The sequence below is a fragment of the Lepidochelys olivacea genome, assembly GCF_965140295.1.
Source record: "Lepidochelys olivacea isolate rLepOli2 genome assembly, chromosome: 9".
In the NCBI taxonomy this organism is placed as follows: Eukaryota; Metazoa; Chordata; order Testudines; family Cheloniidae; genus Lepidochelys; species Lepidochelys olivacea.
This window is the reverse complement of record NC_140419.1, coordinates 30195953-30212960: the sequence shown is the minus strand read 5'-3', so window position 1 is coordinate 30212960 and position 17008 is coordinate 30195953. Positions and strand designations below refer to the sequence as shown.

General features: G+C 45.1%; 1 protein-coding gene across 2 annotated transcripts in view; it reads right to left on the bottom strand.

Annotated features, from left to right (window-relative positions):
- Positions 1–4190, bottom strand: part of PLOD2 (procollagen-lysine,2-oxoglutarate 5-dioxygenase 2) — a 74044-nt gene extending 69854 nt beyond the window's left edge. For both annotated transcript variants that reach the window (XM_084638701.1, XM_084638702.1), the window contains exon 1: positions 3851–4190. In XM_084638701.1, the coding sequence (XP_084494827.1) occupies positions 3851–3965 (115 nt within the window). In that variant the 5' untranslated portion in view covers positions 3966–4190. The remainder of the gene's footprint in view (positions 1–3850) is intronic.
- Positions 4191–17008: the final 12818 nt, after the last annotated feature.

The window sequence follows — 17008 nt, the reverse complement described above, 5'->3', positions numbered from 1 at the left end:
TTCATGAACATTTGTAATTCTGTATTAATGAGACATTGGACTTTTTGATCAAGACGATGTTTGAAAATAATAGAGGAAGATAGCATCTGGCAGCCACTTTTCCTCACTCCTGTTACAAATGATTTCCAATGTAAGTAATATTGATGTTTTAAAAATTGTGTGTTACACACTGAAAATTACATACTGTTCCACAAAATACCAGCAGCCTAGAAATTGAGCTCAAGACTGATATAACAGTGATATAAAAGTGAGACGTGTCAAGTTCTATTTCTCACTGAGCAGCAAAACATACTTAATAGAAGGCAATAAAATGTGCACTGAATAACTCAGGAAAATCACTGCCGGTTAGAACTGGAGTCTGCAGCTAACAAACAAACTTGCTATATGTCTGGGATCAAGAAACTCAAGGAGCAGCTTCCAAGTCAGCAGTCTGTTATACTTCAGTACAGATTTTCTTAATCTTCATGTTAGCCAGAATCCACTTTAAAAAAAGTGGCAGCCTCCATAATACAAATAACTGTTTTCTATTAGTATTGTTCAAAATTAATAGTTCAATCCTACTTCACAGAGCTATCACCAGGATTAGTTAATGTAACGCCCCTACCAAATTAGTTAAGTATTCTGTTAGATCATAAGGAGTACTTGTGGCACCTTAGAGACTAACCAATTTATTTGAGCAAAAGCTTTCGTTAGCTACAGCTCACTTCATCGGATGCATTCAGTGGATTGCATCATCAGGGATCTACAACCTATCCTGAAGGACGACCCATCACTCTCACAAATCTTGGGAGACAGGCCAGTCCTTGCCTACAGACAGCCCCCCAACCTGAAGCAAATACTCACCAGCAACTACACACCACACAACACAACCACTAACCCAGGAACCTATCCTTGCAACAAAGCCCGTTGCCAATTTTGTCCACATATCTATTCAGGGGACACCATCATAGGGCCTAATCACATCAGCCACACTATCAGAGGCTCGTTCACCTGCACATCTACCAATGTGATATATGCCATCATGTGCCAGCAATGCCCCTCTGCCATGTACATTGGTCAAACTGGACAGTGTCTACGTAAAAGAATAAACAGACACAAATCAGATGTCAAGAATTATAACATTCATAAACCAGTCGGAGAACACTTCAATATCTCTGGTCACTCGCTTACAGACCTAAAAGTCGCAATATTACAACAAAAAGACTTCAAAAACAGACTCCAACGAGAGACTGTTGAATTGGAATTAACTTGCAAACTGGATACAATTAACTTAGGCTTGAATAGAGACTGGGAGTGGATGGGTCATTACACAAAGTAAAACTATTTCCCCATATTTATTCCCCCCCACCCCCCGTTCCTCAGACGTTCCTGTTAACTGATGGAATGACCCACCTTGATGATCACTACAAAGGGTTTTCTCCCCTTGCCCCGCTCTCCTGCTGGTAATAGCTCATCTTAAGTGATCACTCTCCTTACAGTGTGTATGACAACACCCATTTTTTCATGTTCTGTGTGTATATAAATCTCATCCCTGTATTTTCCACTGAATGCATCCGATGAAGTGAGCTGTAGCTCACGAAAGCTTATGCTCAAATAAATTGGTTAGTCTCTAAGGTGCCACAAGTCCTCCTTTTCTTTTTGCAAATACAGACTAACACGGCTGCTACTCTGAAACCTGTTAGATCATAGTACAACACTAACTATCCGTTAAATCTTGAGATCCTACCTCTAACACCCACCCTGAAACACTTATTTATCTCGGTTAATAAAATAGACACATATTACAGTTTGAAAAGGTGCTTTTATAGGAAGTCTACTTGGAATGGAATGAAATGCAAGCAGTTTGCTGTAAATTGACACACACTGCTGACTAATATAAAAACAGCAGTGTCAGTGCGTGTGCGCACACACACACACACACACACAGAGCCTCTGACAGACTGCAATAAACTGTGCACAGAGCAGCTTTGTAGGAAATCACTAACAGGACTAAAGCCAGAATCGCAAGCTAACAAGGCCAGCACTGTCCATATAAGGAAGCTACAGATGAGCAGGTTCACAGGTCTACAGTCTGGTATAGGTCAACACAAGATTTTGTTACATTAGTTATTACTCAAGCTCCCAACAACCTTACCCGATACAGTCTCATCAAACGGGGTGAGATTTACAAGACTCACTCCCTAAAAACTTTTCTTCTGCATACTGAGAGAATTAAACCAGGCACTAAAATAACCTTATTATCGCTTTGAACTTGTCAAGACTCTACCTATTTTTATCACCATGTGAAATCCATCTAGCAGGATAGGATACCTTTCCCATGCAAGAATCCAGTGAGAGGTTCAAAATTACAGCAAACCTGTAACAAGTGACTCCCTGGAAGCACAGGCAGTATTTTGACAGACGCTTCCAACCCCTTTTTCAACCGGTTTTGGGCATAAATTCTTTTTGCTATTGTTTTACTCACAAAGGATTCGCAAAAAGAAAAGGAGTACTTGTGGTGCCTTGGAGACTAACTCCTTTTCTTTTGGCGGATACAGACTAACATGGCTGCTACTCTGAAACACTAAGGATTGAATTTCTTGCTGCCGTCTAGCTTCTTGGAACATTACAAGATTCAAGCGGCAGAACGTGAACAAGCTTTGGAGCGAAAGGGAGGGAGCTCAGCCTTCCAATGTGTTCCGCTAGGAGAAAACTCTTATGAAGAAACAAAGTAGTGTAGCTTCACTGGATGTAAGTTACTAAGTTGGGTCATCAGTGAGTGGCACCATCTGCTCTTCCAGGAGCTAAGAAGTATGTGGCCCATCAACACCTTGTCAGGAATCTCAGGCTATTCATGGGGGAGAGGAAGGAGAACTGGTGGTTTGAGCACTGGCCTGCTAAACCCAGGGTTCTGAGTTCAATCCCTGAGGGGGCCATTTAGGGATCTGGGGCAAAAATTGGGGATTGGTCCTGCTTTGAGCAGAGGGTTGGACTAGATGACCTCCTGAGGTCTCTTCCAACTCTGATATTCTATGATTCTATGACTGATTACTTAACAGGGAAAGGGGAAGACAGGGGCAAATCTCTTCCCCCATGGGGGAAGATCCTGGCTTTGGACATTAGCTTTTCAGCCAGTGTATGTCTATATTTGTGTGGTTTGCCTTACTGTTTGCTAAATACATTATGACCCTCTATTTATCCACTTGCTATTCAAAAACTGGGAGATCTTTGAATAGTTCCTCCCCAGCAGGATTTTCATGATCAGTAGATATTCATGCACCATGAAGAAAGAGCTACTCCCTCCTCCAAATAAAACTGTTTCGGAGGTCTAAAAACATTTCCATTTTTTTTTTTTTAAAAAAGTTCCCTGTTTCAGCATAAAGCGGTCACCTAGGGCAAGTCACCCAACCAGCCTGGAGGAGGTTGATCTTTCAGACGGATCTTGCACTGGGGAGTAAGCAGAACACACGAGCAACCAATTCCGCTGAAACGCACAAGCCCAAAGCCAGAGCTGGCGATGCTCTTGGAGAGCATTTCAACAACGGGGCTGAGCAGCGCCAAGCTGAGAGAACCATCGGAGAGTTTTCAACGTCTCACCAAACCACAGCTACCTATAAATCATCGTCATCCAGCCACCACCGGGGGAGGGGCAACTAACTTTCCAACTTCCAGTTCGCCTCTCGCTGCAACACCCCCAAGCGCCGAGAATTCACCGCGAGTCGGAAGGGACCTGGCGAGCCTGCGGCAGCCCAGCCGGGCGGGCAATTTCCCCGTGTCTCTTGCAGCGGGGCCGGTCATGAATGAATGAGCCCTGAGCCCTCCCGGAGCGCACGAAGAGGGGCTGGAGCGGCCTCCCGCCCCCCTCACTCACCTGCGGGGATGGGGGGCAGCGCTGTGTCCGCTGCCCGGCTTGGCGGCGCTAGCGGGAGAACCAGAGCCAGCAGGAAGAGGAGGCTGGGGGGCTGCCTGCTGCCGTTCTGCGCCATCTTCGCCCCTCCAGTGGGACGCGCCGCCAGCAGCTCCCGTTTGCCCCGCCGCAGCCGGTCACGCCCCCCCGCGCCACGGGAGGCGCCGGGCGCCGCGGAGAAGGGGGCGCTGCCGGGGAGGGGGCACCGAAGCCCCCCTCGCGAGCTCTCCGCCTCCAGCCGCTGCAGCAGTGGGCCGCCCGTCTCCTCCTCCGCTCAGGGCAATAGGCAAAGGGCCGCCCCAGGGCGGGCGGGGGCTTTATGAGCTTAGCGGCAGTGGGAGGATCCGGGCCGCCGGCAGACCCCCGGGGCGGAGATGGGAGCCGCGGCTGCTCCTCCTGCAGCATCCCCGCTATTGGCTGCGGGAGCGGCGCTGGCTCGGGGGCTGGAGGCGGCTGCGGCTCGGGCCGGCCCGTGCGCGGGGATCGGGCCGCGGCAGAGCCGGCTCCGGAGCCTGCGGGACAGCAGAAGCGGCCCGGCCTCCAGCCAGCGGGTGGGAAGCCTCCGCACGTGCCCGTTCGCAAAGCGAGGCCGCTGCCCCTGCAGTGCCCCGCGGGGCCAGGCGGAGCCCAGGAGCTGAGCAGGGCGATCATGGGGAAGGGGAGACACTAGGCCAAAACCTACACGGGTGCAAGGGAGCCTAGCACCGTGGGTCTGGGTCGGAGGGGGAGGGGGTAATTATCCTGCTACGTTGCCTGCTGCTAAGTCTAGTGTCCTAGCTGTGGCTGCCGGGAGTGCAAGTTGCTGTGCCTAGCACTCTGCCAGAGGCACTGATCTGCGCTATTTCAGAGGCCTCTTAAGTGTCATGTGAAGAAGTCGTGTATCTAATAATGTGTTGTCTTATCATCCAGCTGAACAGTGTGTGCTTCGGAGTAGGTGCCTGTAGGATGCCAATATTATATTTAATTAATGGCTTGCAGCTTTGGGTTTTATCTTGTTTCTGCAAAGCATTGCTGTCCATCTAGGGGATAGGCAGTGAGATATACACTGTCTTCAACTCCCTTTTATTGTATATTTCTTTGAAGAAGACAATGCTGATGCAATCATCCCTCTAGGAATTTTTTTCCTGATACAGATAGATCATATATAAAAGTGAAAAGCAGTGCCATAATCACAAAGGGTTGTTATCTGACAAGCATCATTTTATAGCTGCTATTTAGAATAATCGACATTGTCCATCTTTTCTGACGGAACGAACATGCATTGATGGACTGATATTTGGTAGTAAAGCCGGAGTAGAATCATCCTCTTGCTTTCATTGCCCTCTGGTGTACTGATAGCACAGGGGTCACCAGGGGATTTTAGGCACCTAACTGCCACTTCTCGGAGCAGAGGAAATGGAATGTGGGTCTCCCAGCAAAGTGCCCTACTCCTTGAGCTGTAGCCTCATCTTCACTTGCTCTGGCCCCCTGAATATTTAACTGTTTATACACAGTGGAACAGGAGAGACCTGCCCCAGAATATCCCAGAGCTAGGGCCCTCCTGGGAGACCCTACAAATCCCTTCTCCACATCATTTGGGGGAAATTGATCACAGGTTTCCCACATCCTGGGTGAGTGCCCTAACTGCTGGGCTAAAAGAGAGAGAATGGTGCACCACTTCCTCCTCCACCCTTCGTTAACAAGGACTGAATTGGTTTAGGTGCCTGCGGCCAGAAGGTTCATGGTGGTGGTAAAACTAGAGAGCAGATATGGCACACCCTTTCGTACTATCTAATTTGGGTGGCTCTCAACTCAGTGTGCTGCCTTTTATGAATTCCATTCTTACACACCTAACTCTTCCCCTGCATTGTATGGGGGGGAGAGGGCTGACACATCACTGAGGGGTGTGAATGCAGCTAGGCAGTAAAGGACCTAAAAGTTAGGTGCTGCGATGCTGAGCATTGCAGCACTTAAGGGTGGGATTTACAAAGGGACTTAAGACTCATTTTTTCTTTTTGAGCCAGGGTGGATTTGATTTAAATCACTAGTCAGGAAGACTCAATTTAATCATGGATTTCTACATAAAAGTGAATTCTTGTTGGTTGCTATAACCTTAATACATATTTTTCACAATGCAGAGATAGATGTGGGTTTCATTTTTGGAAGGTATACACTATACATTTTTAAAGTGATTTATTTTGAAAACTTTTCAGATTAGTCTTACAGCTGTATCAGAAAATGAATGATTGTTTTGTTATTTCAATTGAAGCAGATATTTATGAAGTCATTGGGTAGTGAACTATCTCCAATTCAACAGGTTAATCAATATTTGGAGGATTTTCTTGCCATGCTGTACTAGGAAGAGAACGTCATCAGACAGACATTTAAATTCTTTTTTTAGTTAAATAAAACAATGCTATGTATTCTGGATTTTTTTCTTCAACAGCAAACATATTAACAAAACAAGCATATGAATTTTTGAATGTAATTAAACATTAGGTCAGACCTAGGTACCACATCTCGGGGAGGTAGATTTACTACAGCAATGGGAGAATAGCCTCTATTAAAAGCTCTCAAAGATTGTAACTGAAGTCCCTATTGTTTGCTTGTGTTCTGTTTAATGTTTTATTTTACTTAATAAAAAAAGAAAGTTAATTGTGATTATTTTGCTTATTTTTAGTTGTGGTGTCCCTTAAGGCATGGCAAAGAACCCCAAAAGACAAAAATAATGGGAGCCATGTCCCTGAATTGGCATTAACAGAGACCGTTGTTGAGATTTGGCCCTGCCAATGATCATTTCTTGTTTTTTCTAGACTACACAATTTTAGTATAAAATTACATGGTACCCGCTCCCTTGACATTTTATTGACCCTTAAAGACGCTTTTATACTTAAAACATTCCCTTTCCCCTCTTCCTTTTGGAGGGAAATTCCTCCCCTTCCTCTGCACTGTGGAGAGTTGTTCATACATCAGAACCAATGCAGTTCTGCTGTGCAAAGGCATCAGACTGGAGAGGGGCAATGCAGGGATGCAGACTACCTTATCACATCAAGCCTTGTTCTATAGGATGCCACAAGCAGCCACACACGAGAGGGTTTAGGACCATAGCAAAAGAGAGGATGCAATGTGAGAACCAGTCATTATGAGGATCCTCCAGAAATTGTCCTCCAGGGATATGTGGGGCAAAGGCAGCAAGAGGGGGGGTCTTTGCAACTGTTGTAACAGTAACTGTGCAGTTGGGTGAAAGAATTTCTCTTAGCGGTTCAAAGCCTTCCACTCAACCAGAGTGCCAGTTCCCAGGATTGCAGGTGTAAGACTTTTTTTTTTTTAAGTGTTTTGCACAAACGTCACTAGTGATATTTAGAACTCAAATGTCAAACATTCAGGCCAAGCTCTGTTCCTTTCCCTCTCCTGCAGGACCATAACAGGATCCTCCTGCCCTTCCCGCAGCCTCCATTGGCCTAGAGCGGCAAACGGCAGCCAGTGGGAGCTGTGATCGGCCAAACCTGCAGACGTGGCAGGTAAACAAACTAGCCCGGCCTGCCAGGGGCTTTCCCTGAACAAGCAGTGCCTCTAGTTTGGGAACCACTGCTCTAAGGGAACTGCGTTCTTGACTTTTGGGTAACCAGGAAGGTATTATAGAAGCTGTTTTGTGCTGGCTTGGTAAATTGGAATATCCTATTGGAATATCCACCAGCTTTGGGGATTGTGTGCCCCATTCTTTGCAGTTTGCTCTAATTTAGTAGCCTCAGTGTGGTTCCCCTGGGACTCTGCTTACAGAGGTATATAAAGTGAGTTACTGATCCTTTACCCACTTTTTCCCCTTTTATAAAAAAAAAGCCAAAGGATATGTTGCAGGCTAAACTAGAGAGCCATACACAAGAAGTGTTTTTTTGTTTTTTTTTTACAAATCCCCATCAAAGACTTTCCTTGGTGTTTCTGATATTAGCACAGCCCCTCCCCAGAGAGAGCTGATGCAAAGCCTCTCTTTTCAATGTATGCTCTGTAGTTAGTATGGTTCTCCCACTCATACTCACTCAGAGGTCCATCTCAGTCCTTTCCTACAGGGAAAGGAACTAGACAACAGTGTGTGGGGGCTGGTTGCTCCTTTTTTGCAGGAGAGGCTTCTCAGTTCCTGCAGCTTCCCCCTACCTCTTTGGGAGGGGTGACAGAATTTATACAGTCCCTTCTGCCAGAATGCCTTGCCTACCTTGGGACTGCACGTGGCTGCCAGAGCACTACTGTTACCAGAAACTCCATCACACTGAAGGAAGTGGAGGAGAGTTACAGCTCATCTTACATTGTGATTGAAGTCTACAGGGCCCTAACCGTCAGTCTGCATGTCTCCTGCAAATCTTCAATTACCACTTCAAAAACCTCTTGTACTAACGAAGCCCATGTCCCACAGATGCATCTTTTCCAGAAACCCCTGAAATGGGATAGTGCTGGTCCCAGAAGCTTCCCTCACTAGCCGTGAAGGACTGATGCACCCCATTACACAGTAATAAAGCACAGGAGAAGGGGGAAATAATAAGCCTGTGGAAAACAGAGTTATAAAGTGTCGTCATCAGTTCACCAACAGCATTGTCGAAAGAACAGAAAACATCTCATGATGACAAGCTACTTTAAAACCTACACATCACCCAAGTGCTAGGAAGATTCTTCTAGCAGATGACAAATTTGTCATGTTTGGCAGAAGGCAATAGGTCTGTTTTGTCTGCGGGTGCGTGAATCATTCCTCATGCACCTTCAGCAGCAATCATAGTGGCTTTATAGATGACCAATCATTCTTCTCCTCTTCCACACCCCTTCAGTTTCTTCTCCCCATGAGAGAAAAACATTTTGAATGTTATTAATATTATGGTCCTATGAAATCACTGGTTGGCTCCAAGTCACTGAAAGTCTAGAATTATGGCTGAATTTTGTCCACAGCCAGTTACGTACTTGATCTAGTTTATTACAGAAGTGTTACAACTTAGTATACGTTTATTTTTGGATATTTTATTAGTAATGCTACTTGGAGTTAGTCATGTCTGTTCTCCCAGTTTACAAATCGCTTTCCCTGTGTAATACCTGAAAATAAGACAAGCTTGTTTTAAATTATATATTAATTGGTGCATCTTAAGACTTAGATGGGCCAGAAGAAGTGCAGTAAGAGCTGAAACTACCAAGTATGTTTTTTTTTTTAACAAAGCAAATAAAGAGTAATGGTCGTATATAATGGAAAGTTTAAAAAATCCTTCTTCAGTCCAAAAGGAAAAATACATGTTTTTCAAAAAAATATTTCATTCAGGTGCTGACATTTTTAGCCAATTTCTCCATAAGCCTGCGAAACACATTATGGCCTGTATTAAAGAAACGGAAAGCATTTATTTGGAAAAAAAAACCACACTAAAAATAGTGCCAATATGATTTCAAAGGCACAGCAAACAGAACACAGCATTAGAAGACACAGTATATTTGCATGCCTCAGTAACCGAGAATTAGAGGCTCAATGGTACATATCAAATAAGTATTTGATATTTCAGTCCTAACAGTAAATTATGTGCTAAACATCTCATTTTAAAGGAGTCACTTTAACCACTGCCATAATTGTACTCTGGTTTCTGAATATAATTTCTTTGGTTACCTCCCTTCAATTTTATCTTTAACCTCAATCAGAATTTCTCCTAATTGTTGCCAGATATGATCCTGCCAGGTGCTGAGCATCTCCCAAGAGGTGCTGAGCATCCTCACCCGCTACTGAAGTCAAGTCTCATTGAAGGTGGAGGTCTGTGGGAACTCACAGGATCTGAATCTTAGTGTACTTCTTGGACTACGTTTATAGCTTCTCTGCAAACCTCCTTATAAGTATTTACTTTGTTTCTCATTATTATCTGTAATCATAGTTATAACATCCAGTCTTTAGGAACAAAAGATTGATGGTGTTGGCAAGCAGTACCAGGGTATAATCAGCTATATTACCCATAATTACTCAAAAGAATGGCTTCCAAAATTACAAGGAGAGAGATTTTCCCTTACTCCACAGGCTCCAGAATGGAGTAAGATGTTGGTGGCTGTAAGCGTAATGTTAGGTTTTCCTTGATGGTCCTCCCCTGGGTATGAAACACATGATGTCTCATCTATAGCCCCAGACCTGCAACACTGAAGTCATAGGAAAGGTTTGCCAGTAACGTCAAAGAGTGAAGGATCAAGCCTGAAAAGGACAAATTCTAATGCCCACAGTGCTGTTTTGGCCTGAAGTCAGAACCCCTTACCTCTTTCCTAAGCTAAATCCAGATCCAAATAACCTTCCTTACCTGCATCTGTTCAACACAAAAGCCTGAGCACCTTGTTTTGTGCCCATAAGAAACATTCATGCTATTGGGATTTACATAGGTGTAGACAACTGATAATTGAACTGTGGGGTCCTGCTCCTGGAAAGTGCTGAATACTTTCAACTCCACTGTGCTGTAAGAGGTTTTGAGATCCTCAAATACAAGGTGTTAAAGCAGATTATTATTAATTCAAAGCTTTTCCTCTGCATAGTTTAGGGATGGCAGAAAGGAGTATAGTGGAAAATGAGCAGATTCAGAGAAGTGGATTAAAAGCCCAGGTTTCCTGGACTCTTACTGGGGAATTAATAGGAGCTCGTGGGCAAAGCTGTTTACCTAGAAGTCTGAAACTAGGAGTCTGTTTGGTTTTGTACGTCTGTCAATAAACCATCCTAACAAAAAATGTTCCTCTGACATAAATGCATGTTACTAAGCAGACAGAGATGTCACATATATTTAACCAATGGAGAGGAGTGGGTAAATGCAGGGCCATCTGGGGGTGGGGCAAGTGGGGCAATTTGTCCCATGCCCCCGGGCCCCACAGAATACTGTAGTATTGCACTTTTTTTAAATGGAAGGGGCCTCCGAAACTGCTTTGCCCCAGTCCCCCTGAATCCTCTGGGCAACACTGGGTAAATGTGATTTTACAGCTGTTCAAGCTCAAGCAAGAGATAATGCCTACTTCTTAGTCATCCCAGAAAGCTGGCAGAGTTGGAGGAAAACCACTGAGAATAGGGAACCTTCCTCCTACAGGCCTTGCCCCAGGACAAGGCATCCTCTTTCACATTCTCTAGCCGTGGAATGTCGCTCCCAGACTAAATTTCTTTCCCTGCCCCAGCTCTAAAATTTTTATAGCCAGATTGCTCATCCATGATGACCTCATTCCCTCCAGCTTATTTAGACAAAACACATCTGGGCTGCTGTCTGACAATTAGGGAATGTGCTAGCTGGTTCTTGCTAGAGCATGAGAAGCTCTAACTTGTTCACAGTGAGGGGGAGCTCACACCGGTCCCACTGCCTATTTACCCTGTTACCTAAAGAGGCATCCCAGTTTGCCTTTGAACCATCTGTTTCCAGCATTAATAGAGCAAGTAAACCTAGACAAAAGTGAGACATTGCAAGAAGGTTTCTTCTCTATCACACGAAGTCCAGCAAGGCAATTTGAATAAACTTTTCTCCAGGCCTCCAGCAAGCATTTTGGATCTCTGTAACTGAAGATGACCACGGGAAAGGTGAGGAAGAACGACAAGAGCCACTAGTAGTCTAGTTTGATGCCTGTGTGACAGGGCAGAGTCCTGCTCTTGTCTTTTCAAGTTACAAACAGCTCAGAGGCTATTTTCTGGTAAGCACCTCATGTGGTTTATTTCACATTGTCCTTCCCCACACACCTTTACAGACTTGTGCAACTCCTTATTTACACTAGGACCCAATCCTTAGCCAATGAGGGAAAGGGAAGGGAGCTTTCCCCTGGGAGATCTCTGTAAGGCTAGGCTCGGACTCTGAACTTTTACATTTCTTTCCTACCTTCTGCCTGATGGTCTAATTAGCCCCTTAAGTGGGGATGGGCTGAGGAGGGCTATCAGGTAGGCACAGCTCTTCTGAACCACGTCTACTCTAATTAAAGTTGCAGTGACAAGAGTGCTGGATCAACTACTGTTGCTCAGCACTCTGTCACAGCCTCTGACCCGTGGGCCAATATTACATCCTGACCAGCCTGTTTTTCCACAAGGAAGTGTTTACAGTGTGGGATTTGGCATGCAAAGCCAATCACAGGGAGTCTAAACTAGGGAGGGAAATGGAGTTAAAATAGATTTTTAATTATGTTTGCTCAAGGCAATATGAATCTTAGTAAAGGGGACCATGACTGAGACTCAGTCAGTGGTTTTTATGACTGAATCAGTCAGAGAACATTTTTTACCCTTAGGGACTTTAGGAGTTGAACTGCTCCTTTTGTTGCCATGGTAAAAAACATACATGAAGCAACCACCACTAGGTTACCATCATGGGGAGAGAACTTTAAAAAAAGGTATTATTTTTCACTTGGGCATATGTGAATGCTCAGAACTATACTCAGATCCATTTTAGGTAGGAAGTCTCCTTTGCAAACCAGCCCTCTTAGATCATGTAAATCAATAGTACAGGAGAAACTACAGTGGAGAAACTTCAGTGTAGGAGTGGGATGAGAGCAGAATCAAGCCTCATAACTTTTACATCTTTGATACCAACCATGTGATATGGCCTGGACAGGGAGTTCTAAACCATTGTAATGGTCTTAGATTTCAGATAGGGCAGTAGCCTCAGCACATCTGGAGACTGTACATGTGGAGTTTGTTCAGATATCCTGAATGTTTCTTTTCAGTCCCACTTCTAAAGCTGGTGAATAAAAAAAAATATGAAAAATATTTCCTCCTTCAGGACCAGGTAGGTAGCTTGAACTCTGCTTATTTGGGAGGGGGTACAGATGGTGCATGGTTTGAACAGAACACTAGTTCCAATCATGCTGATGCCCACCTAAGTCAGAACAGGAAGGGAGCATTTTAGTGCTTCCCAGACAGTAACTGAGCCTGCCAGCTGCTGCAGTACATGAGGGGGAAGACTGAGAACTGCAACAAATGCCTGCAAAGGTTTCAGAGTAACAACCGTGTTAGTCTGTATTCGCAAAAAGGAAAGGAGTACTTGTGGCACCTTAGAGACTAACCAATTTATTTGAGCATAAGCTTTCGTGAGCTACAGCTCATCTTTTCGGATGCATACTGTGGAAAGTGTAGAAGATCTTTTTGTACACACAAAGCATGAAAAAATACCTCCCCCCACCCCACTCTCCTGCTGGTAATAGCTTATCTAAAGTGATCACTCTCCTTACAATATGTATGATAATCAAGTTGGGCCATTTCCAGCACAAATCCAGGTTCTCTCTCCTTCCCCCCCCCCACCCATAAACCCACTCTCCTGTTGGTAAAGCTATCACTTTAGATAAGCTATTACCAACAGCTTGGGTTTATGTGTGTGTGGGGAGGGGGGAGGGGTGGGACGGGACCTGGATTTGTGCTGGATATGGCCCAACTTGATTATCATACATATTGTAAGGAGTGTGATCACTTTAGATAAGCTATTACCAGCAGGAGAGTGGGGTGGGGGGGAGGTATTTTTTCATGCTTTGTGTGTATAAAAAGATCTTCTACACTTTCCACAGTATGCATCCAATGAAGTGAGCTGTAGCTCACGAAAGCTTATGCTCAAATAAATTGGTTAGTCTCTAAGGTGCCACAAATGTCTGCAAAGTGGCTGCTTTCAGAGGGTTGGAACAGTTGTAGGGTTTTTTTGTTTTGTTTTGTTTTTTTAAAGTCACCCAGCATCAAAGTGTGCTTTACCTTTGCCAGGACACCAAAGCAGGGAAGTAGGTGAGATGAGAGAGCAATAACTACGCAGAGAGTAGGAATCTGCTTTTCAGCTTGAAATTGAAGTTCTCAGCCACAGACTTCAGTAATCTGCTCCCTCTTTCACTTCACCTTTTCAGGAAGGGGAGGTCTCCAGGGTAGATAACTCGGATGGGCTTTTCCAGTTCTGCCAACTGAAGTGCCTAGGCCAGTTTAGCAGCATGCCCATTACTGGTGACCTTTCAGCTCACATTCCAAAGCCCTTTTGTCTAGATATCAGAGGGAGAGTGCCAAACAATAATTGCTTGGTGCTATCCCAGACAGCCCAACACGGAGAAAAGTAAGCCAAAGTTGTCAGACACCAGAATTCTGTCACATCGTCCAGGCTTGAAGTGAATCCTTTCCTTTAGATTTCTACGTATACCAAATTCAACAAAAATATCTTCTGGACTGGAGGTATGTAGTCAGGGATCCTCACTACCCCTCTGAGATCTCTCTCATGATGCTCTATTTTAAGATTATGAAGCATAGGAAACTGGAGTTTAAGACGGAGCTAGCAGCCTTCCCATTATATTATATTGGCTCATAGCCAATATAGATCTGTGATCAAGAAGACTGTGTAATTTTAGAAGCTCTCTTCCATTCTCTTCGCAGAAAGCTTTGTGCTCACATTCAGAACCCATCAAATACAGATATGCAATTTCCTTGGGTTTCTTATTAAATAAATTAGAAGATTAAATAAAGGGGTGGGAGAAAGGGCTGGTTTCTGTCACCTGTCATGGCAAATTTCAGCCCTAAGCCTCATTCAGTGGGATAAGTCATCATGAGTATTGCCAGTCTCATGAGATTGTTTCAATGAATCTATTAGGATTTTAAAATCAACATGAGATTTAAAAATATGTATTGATCCCAAACTTTTGATTTTAGACCTCTGAGCAGAAGTGTTTGCTGACTCCCATTTGCATATGTGAGCATTTCAGGTTGAAAATTCATCCTGAAACAAGACAGGAGATGGAAATAGCTGTCTGTCTCTAACCCTGTTTGTGATAGCCTTTCCTCATCTTCTCCAGCAGTCTCATGCTCCCTTTTCCCTAGCACAGAAAATAGAGGATTTTACAAACAAGAAGCCCTTATGCTTTCACCCACATTCAGACTGGTGTTAGCTCTTAAGTCACATTCCTTTCCCCTTGTCCTCCCACCAAGCAATCTTCTGTAGCTGGATGGGGGAGGAGGTATATCTTTCCCTTGCTCCCTTATTTCCTAAGGTCCTACTTGGATAGCCTCTCTTCTCACACTCTCCTCCTTTCAGGGGAATTGAACCCATTGTTGCCATCCTTGGCATTCTCCCTTCATGGTGCTTTTTCCAAGACTCTCCCAAGCTGCAATTACTGGTGACACACAGGAACTGCAGGGCAGCAATCAGTTCCAGTAGAGAGAATAGCAGACCATAGTGGAATTGCAGCCAACCCATCCAGAATTCCCAAGCCACAAGCAAGTACTTGTGAGATCAAAAGCAGACTGAAGTACATGGCCAAAATTATGGCATTCATGGTACTCCAGTGTTGGTAAACTTGGGTCACAGGGTGGAAGTTGCAGGGTATTTCTCCTGTTCCCCTGATTCTCAGTTTCTTATGTGGTCAAGAGGATATACTCAGGATGGGGATACTCAAAGTCATTTACATTTTGTTTCTCAGAAGAAAAAAGTATGCCTAGTGACCACTTTATGCCAACTAGGCTGGCACAAAAGGATCCTCACATAAATATCCCTGGAGAATAACCCTAGAGTAAAGGTCTCTACTATTGGCCAATTGAAGCAGAGGAAAAATTTGTTAGGGGCAGGAGAAGGCATTACTGGGCAATTTTGTGCCTCAGTAGCAGGCAAATTAAGGTAGCCCGCTTTCCTGTGCATAACTGTTCCCTGTAGCCAAGGAATAAAGACACAATCCACATGCCTCAGTACCTGAGGCAACATAAGGATTAATCTTGCCCTGAACAGTGTTATGACTTGGTTAAACCTCATTAAAGATGGTGGGTATAACAGCTGCCCTTCACACAAGATAATTGTTATTTACATTTAAGTTCCTTTATGGAACCAGGTAGCTAGTAGTAGCTTCACCCAAAACACAGGTACATGTTATGGTCCAAAAAAAGCACATGAGAGGCTGCTCAGGAATCTGAACTTATCGGCTAGTGAAAACCCTCTGCCTGCAGATTGATGGAGCTGTGTGTCTGTTGGGTGTCAGAAGCAGCAGAAACACCACAGAAGGACTGAGAGAGAAATGGCAGAAAGCCAAGAACATAACCAGAACAAGCACAAGGAACATGGCCCTTAGGTAAAAGCCTACAGAGGGAGCTTTTAGGCTAAGTACTGGCTGGAAAGGGGCTTGGAAGTTGGAACTCTGAGCAAAGAAATTGTCTTCTTCTGTTTGACTTCTGCAGTGTTCAGGGAAAGAACTTTGTACATTCTTTGTAAATAAACTGCACTGTGTCAAAGAAATACCTGACTGCAATATCAGTTTCTCCTCCTAACCAAAACAACCTTCCAGACCAGGGGTGGGCAAACTTTTTGACCTGAGGGCCAAATCAGGGTTCCAAAACTGTATAGAGGGCCGGGTAGGGAAGGCTGTGCCTCCCCAAACAGCCTGACTCCCACCCTCATCTGCCCTCTCCCACTTCCCGCCCCCTGACTGCCCCCCTCAGAACCACCGACGCATCCAACCTCCATTGCTCCTTGTCCCCTGACCGCCCCCCTCCTGGGGCTCCCCACCCCTAACCACTGCCCTGGGACCCCACCCTCTCTCCAATCCCTCCTGCTCCCTGACTGTCCTGCCCCCTATCCATACACCCGCCCCCTGACAGGCCCTCCAGAACCCACACCCGATACAACCACTCCCTGTCCCCTGACTGCCCCCTGGAATGCCCTGCCCCTTATCTAACCCCCCCGCTCCCCACCCCCTTACCATGCCGCTCAGAGTGCCAGGACTGGCAGCCATGCTGCCCAGCCAAAGCCAGCCACGCCATTGCACAGTCTAGAGCATCGGGGCAAGCAGGCAGCTCTTGCAGCCACACTGCCCAGAGCGCTGGTGGTACGGCAAGCTGAGGCTGCAGGGGTGGGGGTACAGCAGGGGAGGGGCTGGGAGCTAGCCTCCCCAGCTGGGAGCTCAAGGGCCAGATGTGGCCTGCGGGCTGTAGTTTTCCCACCTCTGTTCTAGACACCTAATTCTGGCCACCTGTTTTGGTCAAAAAGGGGTAATGCTGGTGTAGTGTTACATTTTAATGCAGTTCTCCAATATACATGGAAATAAATTAGGGGGAAAATTCTTTTGCTTTTATCTGACTCTGGCATACAGTGGCTTAGTACATCATCACTTCTGTAAATCCCTCAATTATGGGAAAGTCTGTTTATTACATTGGTTCACAGTAAGTAGTTATATCCTACTTTTAAAGGACAA